Source organism: Grus americana, chromosome 9, assembly GCF_028858705.1.
Source record: "Grus americana isolate bGruAme1 chromosome 9, bGruAme1.mat, whole genome shotgun sequence".
Classification (NCBI taxonomy): Eukaryota; Metazoa; Chordata; class Aves; order Gruiformes; family Gruidae; genus Grus; species Grus americana.
This window is the reverse complement of record NC_072860.1, coordinates 23,967,577-23,989,448: the sequence shown is the minus strand read 5'-3', so window position 1 is coordinate 23,989,448 and position 21,872 is coordinate 23,967,577. Positions and strand designations below refer to the sequence as shown.

The 21,872-nt window shown below is 39.9% G+C and overlaps 1 protein-coding gene across 6 annotated transcripts in view; it reads right to left on the bottom strand.

Annotated features, from left to right (window-relative positions):
* The window catches only part of MECOM (MDS1 and EVI1 complex locus), a 341,271-nt gene that overhangs the window by 169,252 nt on the left and 150,147 nt on the right, over positions 1 to 21,872 (bottom strand). For all 6 annotated transcript variants that reach the window (XM_054834975.1, XM_054834980.1, XM_054834971.1 and 3 more), the window contains exon 2: positions 19,705 to 20,054. In XM_054834975.1, coding sequence (XP_054690950.1) covers positions 19,705 to 20,054 — 350 coding nt within the window. The remainder of the gene's footprint in view (positions 1 to 19,704; positions 20,055 to 21,872) is intronic.

The window sequence follows — 21,872 nt, the reverse complement described above, 5'->3', positions numbered from 1 at the left end:
TTTCTCAGTCCGTTGGCTGTTTCGAGTTGCTGTTACTGGGTGGGAGAGGAGAATCAGCGTATGTGGGAAAAAATGCTGTTCAAGTGGGAGAGAAAATATGTTTTTTTCTTTCAAAGATACACTAGAACTCAAACAGGCTATTAATCAAATAGATAAAACTGGCACTTCAGTCCCTGCCGCTAACAGAACTCCATGCAGTAACAAAACCTTCTCAGCACACCAGGAGACTCTTAAAATTCAAGCACTCTCAAACTTAGCAGCACCCCTGAGAGCCACAAATTGAGAGAAATTAATTCTGTGCCCCTGCACCCCTCATTACCAGGAGAGCTGAAGTAGGTCAAATGCAAGTTAATCTCTTAAATTCCACTTTTGTACACGGATGTTAAAGCAGCCGTTACTTTTGCACTGGCAAATGTCTCCAGGCTAAAGTGCAGAACTTTAATAAACCATAACAGGTCAGTATTCAATATAATTCCAGCTAAAGGCCTGAAACTTTTTAATCTTCTTTACATTTTAGCGTTGTCCCCTGAAATGACCACCCCGTGCATCACTATAACAAACACATCTGAAGAGTTTGAGCCACACCTAAATGACTATTTGTAATAAACCCCTCATTCTTTTGGAATTAGTAAGTGTGCATGAATGTTAAAACAGCTTAATTTTTATCTCAAACACGAAATAACGATGCCAAATAGAATAGAGCGTTAAAGATGCTGCTGAATTTGTCATCTCAGGAGATAGGCAAACACATTTCAAAGGAATCAAGCCTGCCCCTGCAGAACAAAGTAATAAGCCCCTTCATATAGCAACACCTATGTCATGAGATGTCTAGCTAAATTTACATGTTCTAGCCCTCATTTCAGTCCGCATTATGCAAAGGTGGATCAGGTGTGGGTTTACAAAGGGAACGGACTCCTTTGAAATCCAGCCTGGAGTCTTTGCTGACAAAACACACCAACATTGTCTTTTGATTCCTTCTACTTATCCTGAGTACCCAACTTTTAAATTGCTTTCCTGTGGAATACCATCATGTGTAGGAATACAAGAGGCTGGCGTTACTCCAGTTAAAACCAGTGGCAACATTCTGCCTTGCTCCGGAGTTGCAGTCTCAGCCTGTGTAAATCCGCTCATGAGGTATAAGTGCTACATTCATCTCGGGCAATTACTCTGATGCAATTGTGATGTTTTGGGTCGTATACCTCCTTCAGACCTCGTACACAACTCCTGCTGATGCCCAATGGACTTGCATGCATGGGAAAAGCATGTTAGATTTCCCACAGAGGCTTCCCTTCTGCTAATTCATCCACAGATGACATTCCTACAGATAGTAGCAATTTCACAAGAAAGAATATATTCTTGTCCTAAACACACCAGATTTATGTTAAAAACCTAACAGAGAGTCACATAACTTTAGGTCAAAGCCATAGCTTAGTATGAGCTTGCCATTACACACTTTTCTCCACTCCTAATATATCTTCAGAAAACACACTGTTTGTCAGAAATTTCAGCTAACAATCTCCATTTCCAGTGTCAACCTAAGTTCAGTAGCCATCTACAGACTGTGTGGACCTACAAGGAAAATAATTACCATTTTTAAGAAAAGAAACAAGTCCAATGCTAACAAAAAACCCCAATGAAGGATTTTTATATTGCAATAAATTCTGGTGGCTTTTTGAAATATTGTTTAGATGACTGTAATTGTATAATGCTAAAACTCTGCTTCTACACATACTGCCTGCGCACACATAGGTAGTTGTAGATTTATTGCTATGATCGTGTGTTAGATAGTCGTGTTGATTCTCCCATATCTTTAGAAGTAATAATGAAAATTTTTGGAGGTAATAAAATTTCACATGTCTCTCTTATTAATGCGTTTCTATCACTAGCTTCTTAGACGCATTTGGAACCAATCAAGTTCTTATTTTAAGGAGCCTTAAGATAAGGTATCTGTGAGCTCTACACTTGGGGTAATTGATCACATTTGTTTCCTGTACGTAGGTTCGACTCCTCTTTCCCTTAAACTTGGCATGTTTCTCATTACCCTATGCCTTGTTAGCCTAGTAGAAATGTTCTACCATGGCGAGTGAAAACAGGACGATACTATTACAAACCACATCTAATCAGGGACGGCAGCCCTTCTCCATCTCTGGGAACTTTAGCACCCGTAATGCCTTTCTGCAGAGCCCTCCTAGGGATGGAGGTATGCGCTGCTCTTCTGCCGATAGGGATCAGCAGCCCTTCTGCCCTCCAGGTTGGAGCCCTGCAACATGGTTCTGCTTCAGGACGGGATCGCAAGCACTAGAAAAACATATAAAGTGTACTGTGTTTGTTTTCTTTCCAACGATGGGAAAGCGTTACCTCTTCTAAGTAGATTCAGGGACCATATTTTGCCTTATTTGTGAAACGCCACATGATAATGTTACTTCACAAAGGGTTTTTAATTTTAGAATACACCAGTATTTATTTAAAATCAGCCTCACTATTCATAGCATTATAAAAAAGCCATTAAACTTTCTCATAGCAAAAGAAAAAAATTTATACTCTTTCACAGTCTGTCTTTACAGTGGGTTTATAATAGTACTGTTGGAGCAGATCATACTCTGCTTATGTTAAAGGAAAGCCATGGTGCTTCATTCATTTTTATTTTTTTATCAGCAGATAATTTGTCCTCATTTATTTTGCTTGAAAAACTGCTGTTATGCTATATTATAAACGGACTGGTCCTGTTGCATGAAAAATATGCAGTGCTGTATTTTTAATTTCCTCTTCTTTCTTCTTTGCATTCCTTCTCCCCTTTTCCTACCAACAGTCAGAATAAGAAAACTTGAACATTTACCAGAAAGACAGAGAAACAACTCTACCTCTAAACTCAAACCCATGCTTGTACATGAACCAGCAGGGAGGATTTTAATCAGGCCTTGCTGGCTCTGAGAAATCACCTATGTACGGCACAAAACTGCTGCAGGAAGAGAGGCTGGAAGGAGGCAGGCTTTAGGGGTATTTCATTTGACTTGTTCTAGACTTCTTATAATATTTTATTTGAAGAGTCAGGGAGTTTTTACCTACTGAGAAAATAGCCTATAACAGCCTTTAAAAGTCTTGCAGCTGGCCAGGTTTGGTATTCCAAGGTAAAAGTCTCTTGCCACTAAGGGAATTGCAATGCTTTCACTAAGCGATGCTAAGTTTCTTATACTCAAAAAACTAATGTTGAAGCTATTATTAGCAGTGCTATCTTCATCTCACTGAAATTAATATTCAGAATTGGCTACCACTGAAATATTTCAGTTTAGCAGAAAACAAATACTTCATTAGGGAAATTATATACCCAGTGAGGGATCATTATTGAGTTTAACTGATAGTAAAAATAAAATAAAATTACTGAGTAGGAAAGAAAAACCTGTACTCATACTGAAAAGAGATCTCATCAAATAATGAAACATTTCTGGCTATTTCCTACTCTGAAATCCTCTTTACTAAATACTCTTTTCATGCTGCATTTATGTAGTTCACTGTAATCTACCTAATTTGTTCCCATGCTCTTTCTGGGCTGTCTTTCCTCTCTGACCATCCAGAGAACTTCACACATTGTCAACCTATCATAGGTGAAAGCTTTTGAAGATCTACTACTTTTCTCCTAGCCTAATAAGGTCAGTGACCTTTCAAGCTCTACCATTTCCTTTTCTATCATTAGCCTGATACGTGCATCAGCTACCTCTCAATTTTCTTCATCTCTTCAATGCCTCACTTCTTCCTTTGGACACTGTCTAATTAGGAACTTAATTTCCTCTTCCCTGATGGAGTTTTTGATAATAGAGAGATCCTATTCACCCCTGAATCACAGAGCAGCACTATGATTTCCTGCTCAGGGGTGTCTTCAGGTATGTTAATTAATTTCCATGGTGGCGGCTCTGCCACAAAACCACAATAGACTGACAAGCTTATCTCTCCTGTAGAAAATCCACCGATGGGGAACAGTCTTGCCCAAATTCAATCAGGTTCACTTTGGAGTGAAGGAGGACTGCAGCTATGGAAGTAGCTAAGGCTGAGGCTTTGACGCCCTGCAGGGCCCATGTTGCCTTGAAATCCTTTCTGGAGCCAGCACTGGCTTCTCTATGGAAAATGCACCAGCTTTTAGGAAACTTTGTCACATCCGTGTTCCCCAAACTCCCCATGCTTCAGGAGAGGAGGTGCCCCAGGGCCACATGCCACAGCCATGCCCTCTCTGCTTTTCCTACATGTAAGCAACCTCAGTTACGCAAGGGTAAAAGAGGCTGGGAGGGACCAAATATTTTTTTTTCAGGACTGAAATTTTAACAGTAATTCGAAAAAGTGCCCAATTTTTGCATGAGCAATTGTGGGCATGGGAAATGTATTCTGTGGGAAAACCTTCATGTTAATTTAAAAACAAAATGCTGTCCAAATAAAATTTCTTTTATGTTTTGCTATGTTGTTAAGGAAATTTATTATTTGCTCAACTTTCTTTACCACTTACACTGCATTTTTCTTTCCGCAGAGACACTCGCTGCTCTGCAACAAGCCATGCCCTTCCTCCCCAGCAAGAAGGTGTGCCAGGACTACTCTGCCATCTTTAAGGTGCTGAGAAATTTTTGGTAGGAGCCTCATAATTACTACTTCATCTATGCCCATCTCTTTTGGGTTGCGTAGCAAGTGCTGGGAGCAGACTTGTGGGTGCTGTAACATCACTGAGGTGGCTGGTGTTACATCAGGAAGCAATTTGTCAGAGTCTATCACATCTGTCTGGGAAATTTGGGCTCTTGCTGCTCAGTCCCTGATGGAAGAGGTGCCAGGGCTGTCCCAGGAGATGCAGGACTGGCAGAGGCAAGGACGCATCCAAGCACAGATACTTCCACACCCTGGGACAAGATGGCAGGAGACTGGGAGTCCCCTACCCCTCTCCCCATCAGTGTGTCTTTGCCACAAACCACAAGAAAACTGAGGAACACATAAGTTCATCTATTAAAATTAAAACCAAACCAAAACAGCAAAGCCCGCAGTCTGCTTGTCTCACGTCAAGGACGGTTCCGAGGCCAAACTGCGTGATACTGGGGCAGAAGACAAACACGAGGTTTCCATTCCCCTTGATCTTTCTCGAGCACATCTCTGAGATAACCGAGGATAAGACTCAAAATCTCCAGCAGAAAGCATTGCCTCCCAGCATTAGTATAGCCCCTCCACACCAGGAGGAACGCTGCCATGGGATATAGGCACTGGGGTGGGACTGGAGCAGCTCCCTGCCTCGCCTGAGGATTTCCTGGGCTCCTTAGGGCTGGGCAGGCTCCCTCACACTCAACATACCTGGGTGAAAAGCTTGCTAATGACCACCACTGGCACATGCAGAGAGTATTTCTTATACAAATAATGCATTTTCTTGTTTTTCGTTAGTCTTTGGAATGCCTCAAAAATTTAAAGGCCATTCTCCTCGAAACAACTCACCAACACCATGTCATCCACTTCCCTCTTGTACACCTGTATCTCAAAATGACCAAATTCTTATTTAAATTTTAAGCACAAACTGCTAAGTTTCTTATTAATCTTTTGCCACTGAGCTAAAGCATTCCCTTCCCCAAGCAGTGCCAAAATAGAAAAAACTTTGAGACTGATTGGTGCATCTAGAGACCATGCGTGCTCCTGTACGCCTGTGTTTGTGCATTTTCCCTTCCTTTCTTAAGCTGGGGTTTGAGATTTCAGTTATTCTGCAAACAAGACCCAAGAGAGACACAATCAGACTCCCCTGGAGACTGACCCCTTATAGTGCCCACCTGTAGCTGGACCCAGATAGCATCCCAGTGCAATGAATTAGCACTCTAAGCTGATTAGAGCAGCTCTGCACAACTCTATTTTATTGACACAATGAAAAGAGGACAAAAAAGGGCCTGAAATGAGAAAATCATTTCCATGCTGACTGAATTAAAAGAACAAAAGAGCTCCTTGCAGTTGCAGCATTCAATTTGTCGGAAAAAAAGGAAGCCACTTAATGGATCACAATAGATCTGAGCAGACAGATGAAATTTAAAACTTCAGCATGAGTGAGATTACCAGCTAAACATATTCTCAATCATTTCCTCCATATGCATAATTTAGCTGGATTGTTTACTTCGGGGTTTTTTTGCAAAAAATGTTATCTCCTAAGCGTGTTTGCATCCCATTTTTCCAAATCAGGAAAGGGTGTTGCGTTGTCTGGTAATACGTTTTGTTATAACACAAATTGCACTAAATTGTGGCTGGGTATGTTTCCTTTTCTCCCCTGCTTCTAGAAGTAAATTAATATTTTCAGTATGTGGAAACAAATAATGCAAGATCATCTTATTCAAAAAGAGACTTAAATTGATTATAAATCACATGCATTATTCTGCTCTGCTTCAAAGAGAATGAACGTACTGCAACTCGTATTCTAGCAAAATATATTAGTTTGTGCCACTATAAACAGCCTTCTCATTAAATTTAGGCTTAAACTAACAGTAATAAGACAAGAATACAGACTATTAAGGGGGTTCCTGTGAATGATATATATAATTACTTGCAAAACAGATAGGCAATTTACTTTGGCATTTTCAAATCAAAATCTACTTGTCTGCATAAGGAAATATAGCTTTAAAATAAATCTGTGAAATAAATTGAAAACATCAGTATTTTAGGCTCCCTGTCCTCTAATTATGTAAAAGCTTGAATCTGATGCAGTCCTAATTCAAAAGTGAAAATCAGTTGCATGTGTAAAAATATTTGAGTTTCCCAGAATATATTTATATTTTCTAAGTAATAAAGTATTAAAACAAGAAAATACTGAGCACAGTCCTGGGAGTGTGCTGGCACATAAATAACATCACTGCGGATTCCCCAAGAGTCAAGTATTTAAGATTATGCAGAATGGGCCCCTTATATTTCTACTCAAAATTTAAAAAGCTTATATCTTGTTACAATATTTACAAATCAAATATCTCTTGCAGACCCAAAATTCAAAACAAAAGCCATTTTCTGGATCTCACTATGACTTCAGAGTATCTGAATTCAGCTCATTTGCATCAATTTGTCCTGACATATATTTTTATTTTCTGAACATGTTTTAACCAGTTCACTTTACATCCTTTTTGCCATTCAGTTTGCAATTTTACCAGCGCATTTGTGTCTATTTCTGACATTAAAAATAAAATAAACAATAGAGGAATTACGATTGCTTATAAACCCCCTATTTTGAAGCTGATATGCCGCTAAAGAGAAAGCCAAGCTGAGTACTGGTAGGATTCACTTCTGCTGGCTGCTATTACTGATTTGACTAAGCATTTCACAGGGGTAAATACCCAAATCATGCAGGGGATGACTGACACAGTATGACATGTGGTTAACAGCCTTACCATGCATGCGCTTTGCTTTCAGAAATTTTACCGATGCCAATGTAACCTTCCAAATATTTCAGATGATAATTTTCCCCTACTCTTAAAAAACTTTTACAGCCATGTCTGAACCATTCAAAGGATTCCCAACTGGAAAGGTTACTGTAACCATTTCTTTTAACCATTTCTTTTTTCTTCCCCCCCCAATTGATTGAGCTAAGAGTTTTCTCTATAAAAAAAAGCGCCACGTATAAAGCTTTGGGATATTTTAGCAAACTCAACGTAGTGTAACTTTGCTGACAGCTTGTCACATTTCACTGACTGTCTGTCTGGGATCCTGCGATAACATCTGCATTCACTCAGGGCGAGAGCTTACCCTAAGACAAAAAAGTGGGTCCTGCCACATAATGCTCCATCATTCTGTCAGTTCTGACATGGCATCTGAATTTTTTTGAATCACTAAACACTTTTGGGACTCTGGTCCTTATTATCTTTCCTTAGTTTCTATACTCGCTCGGCAATGCTGAAAAATGTAAAATGTGCAAACAAGGTAGTGGACGGCCTGGGCTTTTTGTCGTCTAATCCTCAGCCCCTCATTCATGCTCACTGTTAATCTCTTAAGACATTATAAAACTGTTAGACAAAGAAATGTGAATACCTCTGCTTCTCAGCAGAATGGGAGGAAACCAAGGAAAATCTGGATCATGCTAAGCTTTTCTTTTCACCACAAAAATGGTAACTTAAACCTGTTGCATCAAATTATTTATAATTCCCAACACTAAGGCTTTTTTCTTCTTCAACATTACATAGCAAGCCTGGCAATATCACAGGAGGGGGAACGCTACTGCCAAATTTTCCAAACACATCAAACGCATCTGTCATAAAAAAAAAAAAGTTATACAAAGCTCATCAGGATCGGACAAATTGGGTTTTAATCAGAGTCCTGTTAGGGCTGCTGGAGATCCACGTTAGGGAATTTCTTTGCTGCAGAAGGACCAGGGGCTCCGTGGCAGTGGGTTCGATGGGGAGGGCTGGCGGGGGATCCCGGACAAGGTACAGCATGGGTGCCCCCGGGCTGGCTGAAGGCTTCCTGGCTAGATGGGACAAGGGCCCCATTTCACATTAATCCAGCTCTGTTTGGAGCCGTCTGCTATTTCAGGTCATCATTTCACTCCTCCTGACTCCCACTGCTGCGAGGGCATTAGCATGGGGACAAAAGCCGCTCAAGCACCTATTCTAAACCTATTGAAACTCAAACCCACTAAAAATCACACCCAAAATGATATTGTTGCAATCAGCTAAATTTTATTCAGGAATGCTGGGGCTGAAAACCAGAATTTTCATCTTCTACTTGTGCATTGTTGTCATGAGTGGTGGGAGCAGATAGTCAAGTCTTAAAAATTCTCCAGAAGCGCAAAAGTATTTGAATGCAAATGCCAAACAAGTCACACTTACCGAGCTGAATCCCTACCATGAATGTTTCTTTATACACACAGCAGCTTCTGTTAAAGTTGTAATTTTCAAATAATTAAACTAGTGTGAAAACAGGGCATCATTATTTCTGCCTAAAACATATATTTTATTCAGCTTCACTTGCACTGGTGGGAGGGAACAGACTTTGAGGACAGAAGCTGAGATGTTTCCTTTTTCACAACACAGCTAGACATCAGATTTCGGAGATGATTTAAGAAAATCAACTTTGGAAATGAAATAGTGGAGTCCTGTACTGGAAGGGGTTGAGCTGCTTTGCCAAGAGCAACAGTGATTATGTTTCAAGCAGAGGAAAGAGGCAGAAGGTATGGGCAGACTATGTCCCCAAGAATGGCGAAGCACCAAGCCTGGACAGACTAAGGGACAGTGAAGTGTTGACAAGAGGAGAGCAGAGACAGGAAAGGATGCAGCAGAAAATTAAAATATATGCAGGCACTAAAAGGCAATCAGAGCCTGGTTAGCAGACTGCATACGTGGTCAAAGACAAAGATTAACATCATAGCAGTGACCTGCTGAAAAATAAAGTGAGGAAGATGAGAGGCAGAGGTGGACAGGACTGGCAGAGGATGCTGAAGAGGCCAGACAAAAGGAAATTACAGGGTTTTCCATGAGGTTGAACAAGGATCCCAGCAGGCTACAAGGTTTTGGGACGACATGGAGAACAGTAGCTATGGGAGGAGAAGGAAAAGGGTAATGAAGGAAGAAAAGAGAAGTACACTGCCTGAGGTCAGCTGGTCGAAGGAAATGCGCTTTGAGACCACAGACCTTCAAACAAGTAAGAAAAAAGGTCTCTTTCTCATAGTCTTAATTGGGAGGAAATTGTAAGATGTCCTCTGTGCAAAAGAGAAAGCATATTTCCAAGGGCACGGCAAGGCACTGTAGCACAGGGCAGCTTGCCCTTTCTGTACTGGGCATCAGCACCATCTTCTTCTGCAGGCAGAGAGGTTTCAGTAGGGTCATTTCTGGTTTTAGCATTAAAGGAAGACAGAAAACTGGTTTCCTCTTCTTGTTAACTCCCCGTTTGGGTGCCTACCCATGTAGGTATTCCAAATAGTTAACACTAGGAAGAAAAATTATATTTTCCATGTTCACATGAAAATTTTGGCTTATGCAGAGGTTATCACTAGATGACTACTTAAAGTTTGGCTTTAAAGAATATTTTCTGTAAATTCAGTAACACTGAAGCTTTCCTATACCCAGACTTCCATTTTCCCATCCCAGAGAGATTTACATTTTTGCACAAAATCAACATTACTGCCATGGTTTTGAAATACCTGCTGCTACAGCAGAAATACCATGACTGCAAATCTCAGCAAACATGAATATACAGATTTAATTTTGAATAAAATACACATATAGTTATAGCTACATTTTTTGAAAACCAATTTACCACTTGAGGCCATTTCAAGAAGATAGGAGGGCATTGAAAATTACTCTTAGAAATCCTGAACAGATATACACCAGGTCCCAACACAGCATGTAAAAACTCACTAGACCCAAGCCCATTTTGCGCAAGTTGCCAATACACTTCATCAAGTTAAGACTAAGAACACTTTGGGAAACCCACTATACACAAGAGCCCCTTTACGCCGTAGGCTTCACCTGATGAAATGTTATGCCTTTTGTGGGATCTTTTACATCTTTCCACACTAAATGCTAGGACTGTACTTTAAAAGGAAGATCTGCTTAACATTTGTATTTTTTTCCAAATTAATGCTTATTGTATGTGCCAAAGTTAATGCGATCACATAAAATTGGGCTGGATTACGACAATTTATGTCTTCACTCCTGCGTGTGCCACCTACCGTTCATCCAGGAAACATGAGGGCTCTCACATCAATAAAGTGCCATATTAATACTCTCTGGGGTGGAAATACCCTAATTAGCTAATTATTTTTTTCTATTCTTTACTTCTAAATAAGTATATTTTTGTACCATTCTGACAAACATATCTCAATGTGCAGGCTCTAGCAAGCAAGCGCTGGGGTTTTGTTTGGTTTTTAAAGTATAGTGATGTCTTTATTAGACCAAATGTCCAGATTTCAATGGTACTGTTAAATCATGCAGCGGTTTAAATGCCAAACCTCAGTGCTACATGCTCTGAAGTGCATGTGTTCATTTGGGTTAATATGCGTTTTGCTGTACACTAACTCCTGTCTTCATTTACTTCTGTTTAATGATGACCGTCTCCTCCTGCCCACATGTATGCTCGTCTCTCCACTGCTTGTTGAGCCATCAAGACACACCTTTGTTTCATTTAGTATGCAATTTTCACCTCTGACCCAAGAAACTAGTCTTAGGCTTCCTGAACTTTATTGCCTGTTAATAGACTGCTGGCTCTCTTTTCAGCAGTCATAGAAATAGTGGAGAGACATTTAATTGAAAAGAGGGACAAAGCTAGAGCCTGAAAGGCAAGTCAATAGGGTTTAAAAAAAAAATAATCCAGAAATAATATGTTTGAGCAGCTTTGGATATTCTTTACAAGTTTGTGCCTCTTTAAATCAATGATGTCTTTCTTGTTTGTGTAATTATCTTCCCAGGGAACAATGGTATAATACTCTGAATGGTGCTAAATGATTGATCTGGTAATTCATCTTCTACTAACAACTATCTATGCATTTTGTTTCTCTCCAGTCCTCAGACCGATGACATTAGCAGCAATGTCATGGAGCAGTCCTGGGCTTTCATAAAACACCCACAGATGCTCTTTCCTGCCAGTATTTAGGGACACATGGTTATAATTTTGTCTGTATTTCTTTGTCATAGATTACTTTTAACTACATCTGTTCAATTAAAATAAAAAAAGAAAGACACAGCTAGAGCCCATCAGCTTTATATCAAAAGTAGCCCTTTAATGAAATAGGGAGATTTAATTTTGTAAGTGTTCTGACAAGGGAGAGATACCTTTCCGTTTTTTCAGAAGTTCTCTGTTTGGTGAATAGTTAGGAAAGGACATTATTACAGCATAAGGATATTATTGTACATGGAAAGGCATTATTAAAAGTGATTTATTATTCTGTGTTAGGAAACTTATAGGAAAAGTCTGATAATATATTAAACTTGTTTATTATGGACTTCATATAATTTTTGAATAATGCAGCTTTTTCTTTTGACAAGAGCAATAAACTCTGCTGGTATAGACATACGTTGATTATCCCGAGTCAACTGTGTTGCTTAAAGAAACATGCCCAAACAATCAGCTTTTGACAGCTGCATCTCTTGTTATTTACAATAGCCATCACAGTAATAACTCACCATTTCTATATTAATAAGGCAGTGAAATTTATTATGATGGTATTGAAAAGTTATTAAGTACTGCATCCCAAGTGACAAAGTACCACAGCACTGTCACTATCCAAAAGCAGTTGCCCATCCATCACAAAGCTTTCCAGATGGTCCTGCATCTTTATCGCTCCCAGGTTGGTGACATCACCTGTTCACCCACTCAAAATTGATGATGAAAGCAAACAGATCTATCTTACTTACATTTACCAAATCAATTTAATTTTACAGGCCATGGCTTAGTGACATATTGACTGTTTTCCTTAATGGCATCTACTGTACTTAATGCAAAGAACTCATCTTTGAATCCTGGCTTGCATAATGTGGCATTTCATAATAAATTTTTTATAACATATTTATTTAATGGGAAGAATTACGTTTGTCAGTTCTATTAGATACAATTATAATTCTCTTCAGTTCTGTCTTTTTTATATTTCTTTCTGATGTTGTTTTTCTTAATGGCTAAATTCAATTTACAGTTTTTGTCTTTTAAAGGGACATCTGGCATATCTCACAATGATTTTTCTTCATATTTTGATAATCTCTCAGATCTACTCCAACATCAGTTTTTCTCTCAGTTTATTTAGTGCTCTTACCTACTTGGACAAAGTGCTACTGAACTCAAATAAAATCCACCCAGGTCATGTTTAAGTAATTAATAACCACCTTATTTTGAAGAGGAATGTAAATTCCTGAAACATCCCCCCAGTTCTGCCCTGAAGAAGGTAACAAAACTTCCTTCTCTCCCTCCTACTTTTAAGTCCACTTGACCATTATGGTTTCACTCCTCTTCCCTTGGGAGTTAATGCTCCTCCTGATTAAATTTAAAACCTCAGTGGCCTTGTGGTGAATACATACACAGACCTACAGAGAGGTTTCTGTGGCTTTAGACCATGCCATGAAATGGGCAATTTCCTGCCCCCAAGGTCAAGGACATGGTGGAACATCCACTATGGCTGGAGAAATAGTAATTTCTACACAAACCATTTCAGGTTTAATTGAGACAGAGGTTCTGCTCTGCCTTTTTTATGTGAGATTTCACAGCCATGTCACACCAGCACCCACTCAGCCTCCTGCACTGGCTAAAAACTTCTTCCTGATGCTGCTGCCATGTTGACTTTAGGTTGGCTCAGCAACTTATCAGCCCTGTGAGCAGCAGACCCAGTGCCAGAGCCTGTTCAGGACAAAGGCGAGCAGCACCTCCCTTCTGGCAACCGCCTTAGCCTCTCAGCTACCTTGTGCAATATGGTTTTGAACTTTTTCTGATAATAGCTCCATCATAGAGTCAAAGAGGGAACTTTGCAGATCTTGTCCCTGCTCCTTTTCCAGTGAGCAGCAGTGTTGCCTGAGCAGGGGAAGTTTCTGGTCTTTGTCCAAAAAAACAAGGGCATCACATCCCACTGACCTCACAATGAGAGAGTCTGCTTAATCATGTTAATCAGAGAATTAGAATTGAAGAGTGGAAGTACAGAACAGTAGAGAAAAACAACCACAGACTACTCTATGTTGTCCCCATGTCCTAACCCTTTTCCATTCACAAGAAACAACCCAAAGGACCAACAGCTCCCCTTTGCTCTCAATATATTTAATTCAAACTGAATAACTAGTCTACCTGCTTATATCTTGCTATTCAAGGACCTGATGTTTGCTCATTTGTAATTATAAACTGTCTGTCCTCTTGGCAGGGAGAAAGCTGGTGTTAACAGCCAGGTAGCTGGCTAGGGTATACAACTGACATCTCATCTTAGAGCAACACTTTGCTCATGAAGCATCTGTCCACCTTGCTACAGGACTCCTATTGCTGCAGTAGCGTCTGACTTACCACAAGACATGGATGCAAACAACAGAAGAATTCAGACTGGTAGCATTCACAGCACCGTAAGTAATGTCTTTTTTTGTCCGCAACTTTCGAGGGCCTGTGTTAAGCACCCTCGTGCATACTCACCCCAGGCAAGATATACCGTATGAACTCCATCCTATGTGGCACTGAACGCTATGTCCCTAACAGAGAGCTTAACACAGCAGTTAAGCACATGCTTAACTCAAACACCTGGGTAATCCTGTTGATGATAAGCCCATGCCTAAGTGCTTTATTGGATCTCAGCCAGAGCGCTCTATGCCTTGCAAAGCTGAGCTCCAAATGGGATAAAACATCACCCATGTATTGAAGAAAAGGTAAGGATGTCACCCCCGCCTGCAGCTGCCAGAAATGGTCTGTTGACCCAGGGGAGAATACTCCATCTGCAAAACTAGGTTGGCCTTGTATTGATCAAAAAGCATCCCCACTCCCCACTATAACAAATTACTCCTTTTTAATTTCAAATAACAGAACAACTCACATTCATATTCCTGCTTTTGCTTCAATAATAATTTTGCAAAGGTTCCTGGAGTCCCTATACTGCTGAAATCCATATGCAAGGAGAAAATGTAGGCAAGGAATCTGCATTATACTTCCCCAATTTCTAACCACCTGGTTGAGTTTGGAGTTGCTTTGCATGTAAATGCTCTTAAAGATGATTCAAGAAAAGGTCAAGATTTGGTCTGTAAGTCAGTGCAGTGTGAAAGTGTCAGACAACAGCAGAAAATTAAGGGTTTGGGTTTTTTTATTTAATACTAGAACAAACTCCATATCCCAAAGAAAAAAATATTCAGAAGTGATTAAGTCTCTGTTCCTTTTTTCCTTTTTGAAAAAGACAATCTGCTGCTCTCTCCCAGTGTGATTTCACTGACTACAAGGGAGTATTTCCCCCAGCACTGTTGTAGTTTATTAAGAATAACTTAACACAAGTTTTAAGATGTGTGCATCCCGATGTGCAATTATTTAAAGATGCCACTTTTTGTTCTGTTTTTATTCATAAAAAAAATAATTAAAAGAGACAGATACTGCTTTCGGCATTCTGACAAAGATTTGCCAAAGGAGGACCCAAAATACGTGATAACCTGATACATGGAGAGGAACCAGCCAGTAACTCCTGTTGATTAAAGTGGAAGTTTCTGGATGCTGAGACCATTAAGGAAACTGAGCTATCATTTTAGGTGCTACAAGCTGGTTTGGGGAGCATATACATTAGATTTCAACTCTAAAATCCTACACCTTTATGTTTTGTAAATTATTTTTCATAAAGATACATAGTACATCTGGAACCCAGAATCTCCAAATAAACCTAAATTTAAATTTAAAATATCCCAAAAGAAAGCCAAACAGTGCAAAATTGAAACTTAAAGTTATAATTATTACAGTCCCTATAGACCAGTGAGATACCTTTACTCCAAAACCATTTTTAGGAAGCTGTACAGCTTTCCCCAAAGATGCACATCAAAAATGTTGGAGAGGTAAACAAATAGGCAAAAACCCTCCTAATTTCCATTTAGAGGTAATAGCATCAACTCAAGCATACTCTACCAAATCTGAGATGTTTTTCAGCCTCACTGTCATGACAGGAAAATATACTCTGCTCTATAAACAGACTATATGCTGCTTTATAAAGCTCTAAAATATTTTTTACTTCTCTGACAAGTTTGATTTATTAGAGTTTATTGCTCCTGTTTTCACCTTCCCAGTAAAGAAATAAAAGTTTAGGATAAAAAAAACTGTGAAGAAACAGCACTGATGAATGAGACTGAGTTTGCTATAGCAGTAAGGGACCTGGATTTGAATATTTGACATACTCCGGAAGATGTCAGTCGAAGATAGGTGCATGTGCTTTGGTGACCTATTCAAAGGCTTTCTTTGAAATACTCTCCCCAGTTGTTTTTCATAGCAGGGCATGAACTATGATGAAATCACTAAATTTGCGTTCCTTTTGCTTTGTTTAAAAAAATTACTGCCGTCCCTTAAAAGCTTGTTTTCTTTGTTGATTAAGCAGCAGTCAATTTTCCCTTTTCAAACAACCACTGAGCAACAGCCTCCCGACCCCCTCGGATATTCGGGCTGCCGGCAAATACTAAAACCTTAGTGACAAACTGCAAAAAAGCTTGACCTTTCCCCTTGTCCGGTGACCCCCTGTTCGATTTGTACTTTAGCTAACCAATACCTGATTAGATAATGCTCAGCTCTAGACCCACAAAATGAGATAAAATTCAAATTTATGGCTTTTCATTTGAACTGGTCTACAGCACTCTAATCATGACCCAAGCACAACTATATCACAACAAATTCTCTTTGTCCTAGAGTGTGTTTTATGGCTGAAGTATATAAATGGACACAATAGACATTGTTTTCTTGAACTTGCTCTGACAAAACTCTGCATTGATGCCATAGGGAGTCTTGCTATACAGGAACATAGGAACAGGCCCAATGAAATTCTTAAATCTTCTGCAGCATTTTTTTTTTTTTTTTTAATCATCAGATGCCTGGCTGCAAAATTTAACAGCAACAATTCCTCCAGCTTCCACTTCTCTCCCAACCACTACAGGCTAATCCTAATATCAACTCAGATGGACATCTGTCACAAACACTGGAAGAAGCAGCATCCCACAGCTGGAAATACCCAGAACTACCACAATCTTTTGCAAGGGAATTTAGTATAATTTATTATAAAAATGTCCTGTCCAAAAAGTTACAGTCCAAATCCGTGTGTAGCTATAAAGTCTTCACTGCAATGTGCAGGTAAGGTTTTGGTTTGAAATTTTCTAGTTTAAGACTCTAGGTTACCTAGCAATTCTAAATAATTGCAAAAAAAGAGCAAATCTTTCATAGCAAAACCAGTAATATATGCAGCATTAGTATACAGCTAAGGAAGATGCTCAACTTCCCTTCCAAAAATATTTGAATATGTTTATGCTAATTATTTTCTTGAACAGAGATTCTTCCTTCATCATCTCTGAAAGACAAACACCATTGTATGTTCAGTGTTTCACCTCAAACTCAGAAAAATGCAGATAAAATGGAAAGATTGATTTTGCAATCACTTAGTCACCCTCACTGTAGCTGCAGGGGAGTCTATGCAAGAGAATTAAATAAGCACACAATCATTAGCAGTGTTGCAACCCCACTATGTATTTCTCTGAGCAGTGCACATGAGATGAGGAAACAAGTCAGGTCACAGCAAAATGCTTTCCCTGGTCTGTGGGACCAGGTTGAGGGATCTCACCTTTTGAAGCCACCAGACACAGCTGACTTCTATAGCACCATGAACTATTGTAGGAATTACATATAATCAAACATAGAAGAATATCTTGACAGCAGCTGCACCAGTGCAATTCACTCAGCATGCAAGCATCATTATGGAAAAAAATATTTTAAAACCTCTTATACTACAAAGTCATTTAAATCCAGAGTCAGTACCATACAGAAGCTATGGCTCCATCCTTCCATCCTCCAATTAAAATGTAATAATGAAATTTCACCTTGATATCAGTAACAACAGACTGAATTCCCCATTTGTTAACTGACTTATTGCCACCTGGCAGGAGAAACACCCTGTTCCACAGAAGTGCCCATTCAGGCAGAAAAACTCCTCTTCACAAGACCATACTTAAAGCTCAATGAATGATACCTTTCCCTCACCATCCCACGCTTCCCTCAACACTGCCCGAGCCCACACACCAGTAACAGCTTCTTTCTCCCTTTTTTATCCCAAGGTAGTGGTGGTTTCCAGAGCAGTATGATGATGACCATCTGGGCTGGAATGGCACTAGTAAGGTTTTCTCCAGCACTACCAGGTCCCCCACATCGGTCCTTCAGCCTTAACCTTCATTACATGCCATTTTACTCATTATGTAAACTCTGTTAACCAGCATTTCTTTCTCTCCCTTCAACTACAATAAATGTACTTAACCCACTTGTTGGAAAAATATTCTGTTTCAAGCTCCCTTGAACACTGCAGAGTACTTCTAGATGAGTGGCCAAATTGCAGAGGGATTTGACTGTTGATTTTGTGTGATTTTGCTCCAGCACTTTTCAATAGTTTCTCCCTAGCTGTCCCAAATACATAACGCTGTTCAAATGGCACCAGCCCTGCAGCTTGAAAGGGATTCAGTCTGCCAGCTGGGCTTCCAGCACTATCAAAATGCATTTCTTGTCTGGATTTTGTAGACCCCCAAAATCTTAAATATTTTAAGCAGAAAAATTAGTCTCTAATATCGTAGTATATCATCAACATCTAAGTGTAAAATCAGTACAGGTTTCCCTCAATATTAATGGGGCTATCCTGGACTATACCACCTGAGGAATACCCTAAAAATACCCTAATTTTGTATGTGTCAAACCTGCAAGTACAGCCATGTCTCAGCAGTTTTGGTCCAATTTTTGCTATCAATATCTGAGCTTAATTGTGATGGGGAAGCCAGATTTTACGGCTTCCTGGTGCCTTTTTCAAGTAAAAAAGATTTCTCACCAGCAATTATATTGCATCAGGGTCTGTTAGCTCGATAGAGTGCTGCCAAGTCTATAATTTCTCCTGACACTATTCTGTCCTATTGTCACAGGTCTCACCAGAGTTTAAACAACTGGATGGAAAGTTCAGAACGAACTCACTGAGTATTTATGGACATTTAAGAGCAAATCAAACCTCCATTTTCCACCATATCTGCAAGGCTCTGCTCCACAGTGAAACTCCATTTTTACTGGGAAAATGAACCTCCCAACTCTCCAGAGGTCAGTTGTGCCCCTGGAGAGCCATGTAAACTCTGCACTTCTCCCCTTATCAGAAATGAAAGGAAACGTACAGATGGAAAGCTGAGATTACACTCTGTTTCTACAGCACATTGTTAAAACTATGAATAAAACCATGCAAGAACATTTGTTACACCATAACACAGCTGGCAACGTGCACCACTTGAGGTCTAAAGCCCTGACCTAACCATGGACCTGCAATTCAGCCAGCTCCATGGTGACACCACAGCAAGGAAAACACATTGCCCTCAAAGGCAGGGAAAGCAAGAGACAACTGCTGTACTCAAAGGAGGCCTTGAGCTCCTTCAAGAAAAGCAACATTTCTCAGAGCATCTGCAGAAGTAACATGAGCCACGTCATCCCCATGTGTGCTAGGTTTTACACTAGCATCCAAACATACTTTCACTGCATAAATGGCAAAATTCCCATTAAGATAAATGGAACCAGGGTCAAACCCCCAGCTTTCAAAGTCCCCGAGTGGCACAAGGTTCTGCAATAGCAATTTTCACCACACAATACTAGGTTTTTAGGGCTATTCTAACCATTGTCAACAGAAAGTGGCAGTGCACAAGCCTGAAAGTAGTATCCAGTTTCTTTTCAAATAGATAGTGCAGTGTCATTTACAAATCCCTCACTCACAGACATACTGCAGGACTGCACAAGAACAAATTAAAAATGCAACGTTCCAACAATGCAACTTCTTCCTTTCCTTCTCAAAAGGGGCATCACCTGCCAATATTCACCCAGACAGACTTCATGCATGAAAAGCAACAATAATTCCTGCCTTTTTTCTTTTTTAATTTATACTTGTTTCCATCCAGAAAGCCCTGAAAGGCCACAAAGCATTCTTCATGCACACAAATATCTCCTGGCTGCTGCAGGATAGGACTCAAATTCTGCAAATATTTCTGTGTTTATAGACACGCAAGAGAGTTTAACAGACCGAAAGAATGTAAAGTGTCTTACCTCCCAACCATAACTGGGATCTTTAAGGTGTGGCCGCTGCTCTCCTACAAAAGGACCAAACTTTTCCCCTGCTTCAATCTTCCTTTTGGTCCATATCCCTAATCCTGCTCCAGGAATGTTGGATTCTCGGAGCTCAAACTCTGAAGGAATAGGAATGTCATCAGGAATGTATATTGGAGCCTTGTAAGGAGAGCTCTCCTTCGGTGTGAAAGCTTCGCTGGAGGTTGCTGGAGAAGACGGCTCTTGAATGTGGGCAGATGTTGGACACTGGATGTTTGCAGCCTCTCCATCAGTTTCTGGCGCTTCCTCCAAAGGAAGTTCAGGAAAGGTTTCATAGAGACATTCATCACCTGGAAAATAAAGCCAAACAGTAGGATTTGAGATATCCTGACAGATTTTGCATATGAAACCCTTTCAGCCCACACATGAAATGGAGAGGACAGTTTGGTAGGCGGGAGGCACCTTCATCAATCACTAGTCCTGCAGCAGAGCCTCACCCTGGAAGGAGCTGAGCCTTTTCCGTATTGTAGGCCTGGGGGTACACAGTGTTTCTCAATAATCCTGACATCAAAAGTGGTTTACATCACTGAACACAGGCGAGGGAATTACATACAGATGTATATGCAAGGCACACCCTATTGTCCAATCTGGTCCGGATATAGCGCTTTGCATTGCATACTCTTTGAAATTACAATTGAAAGCCAGCATTATACGTTACAACTGAAACCTAAGTGAAGTGAAAAGCAGGAAAGCTTTCCTGGTGTTTCAGAGAGACAGATTGAACCTAAAGTAGCCAAAATTAAGTTTGATGGCCTCCAATTAGTCTTTGGAAGAAAGGATCCAGCCTACCACACAACTCTTGGCAAGCACTTCAGCTGATGTAAATCAGTGTCTTACCATTGACCTCCAAGAAATGCAATGGTCTAAAATAAGTTCAGGATCCAAACAGCACCTTATAGAGAACATGAACGTTCTCCTCTTACAGTTGCAAAAAAACCTGGGGCAGATCCAAAACACATTAAAAAAAACCCTTCATCTCTGGGGCTTAGCCAGCAAACAAAAAGAAAAAAGAAAACCTCACTATTTTTGACAGCTCAAAATGTAAGGCTGATTGTAAATTCCTTTTAGTCAAAAAACTCTGAGTGACTTCAGCAGGGACTTTAGCTGCACCAGGAATACAGCACTCAACCCAATAATACATGCAAAAGGAGCAAAAAGACAAGCTAAGTAAAAAAACTTCTTAATTATTTACATTCATTTATTAATGTTACCATACTTTTCCTACACATTAGAACTCATTTCACTTAATTCTAATGAAACAGGAGGCGAAAATACTATTCTCCAAGGAATGAAGTTGAGAGATTGAGTATTTAAGATCTGAGCATGAAGATATTTGCATAATATGGTTGGCCCGGAAATTAAAGTGTTACGCTGGGCTTGGCATTCAGAATAACTCCGTTTCAGTGAAGAAACAGGAAACTTTAAAATGTTCTTTCAATTTCTTGCTCATTTAAGAAACTATCCATGGTAGATTAGCACTGTATGCCTTTTCCACTGGAAACTGGTCATAGCCCATTATCTCTCACATCTTTGTTATATATTATCTCACAGTTTTATATCTGTACTTTCATGCTTCTGGTACTGCCTAAGACAAACACTGGGACATAACAAATCATTTGAATAGATTGCTCCCATCACATGACTGGCAAACTGGATTCTTCATCTGTGAGCAATTTATTCACAGCCATGAACTGTTTTTCTTTCTTTTATGTGGCACTGGCTATGACCTCATACATGTCACAAGAAAGTTCAGCTACCCATTCCCTCGGCCTCTGGTTTGGCAGACTCTCCCTGCACTTTAACGATTGAACCCAATATTGATTAGTTTGTCACTTTTCTAATACCTGGCACTCTGAGAAGTAGAAAAATCTTGACTGACTCTACCATTTAGCCGAGAAGGACACACACAGGGATTTTCCATCACTCATGCTTCAGAAATCCTGCCTGTCATAGCTTAGCAGTGCCAAGTTTGGCAAAGATGTTCAAAGGCTCATGACAGAGAATTTGCTCTGTGACTAGCACCTACGAGCCTGTGTCCATACTCTCCTGCCCAGGGCTGACCTGCAGCAAAACTCAACTTGGACTCCAAGGAACAGGAAAGAAGACAT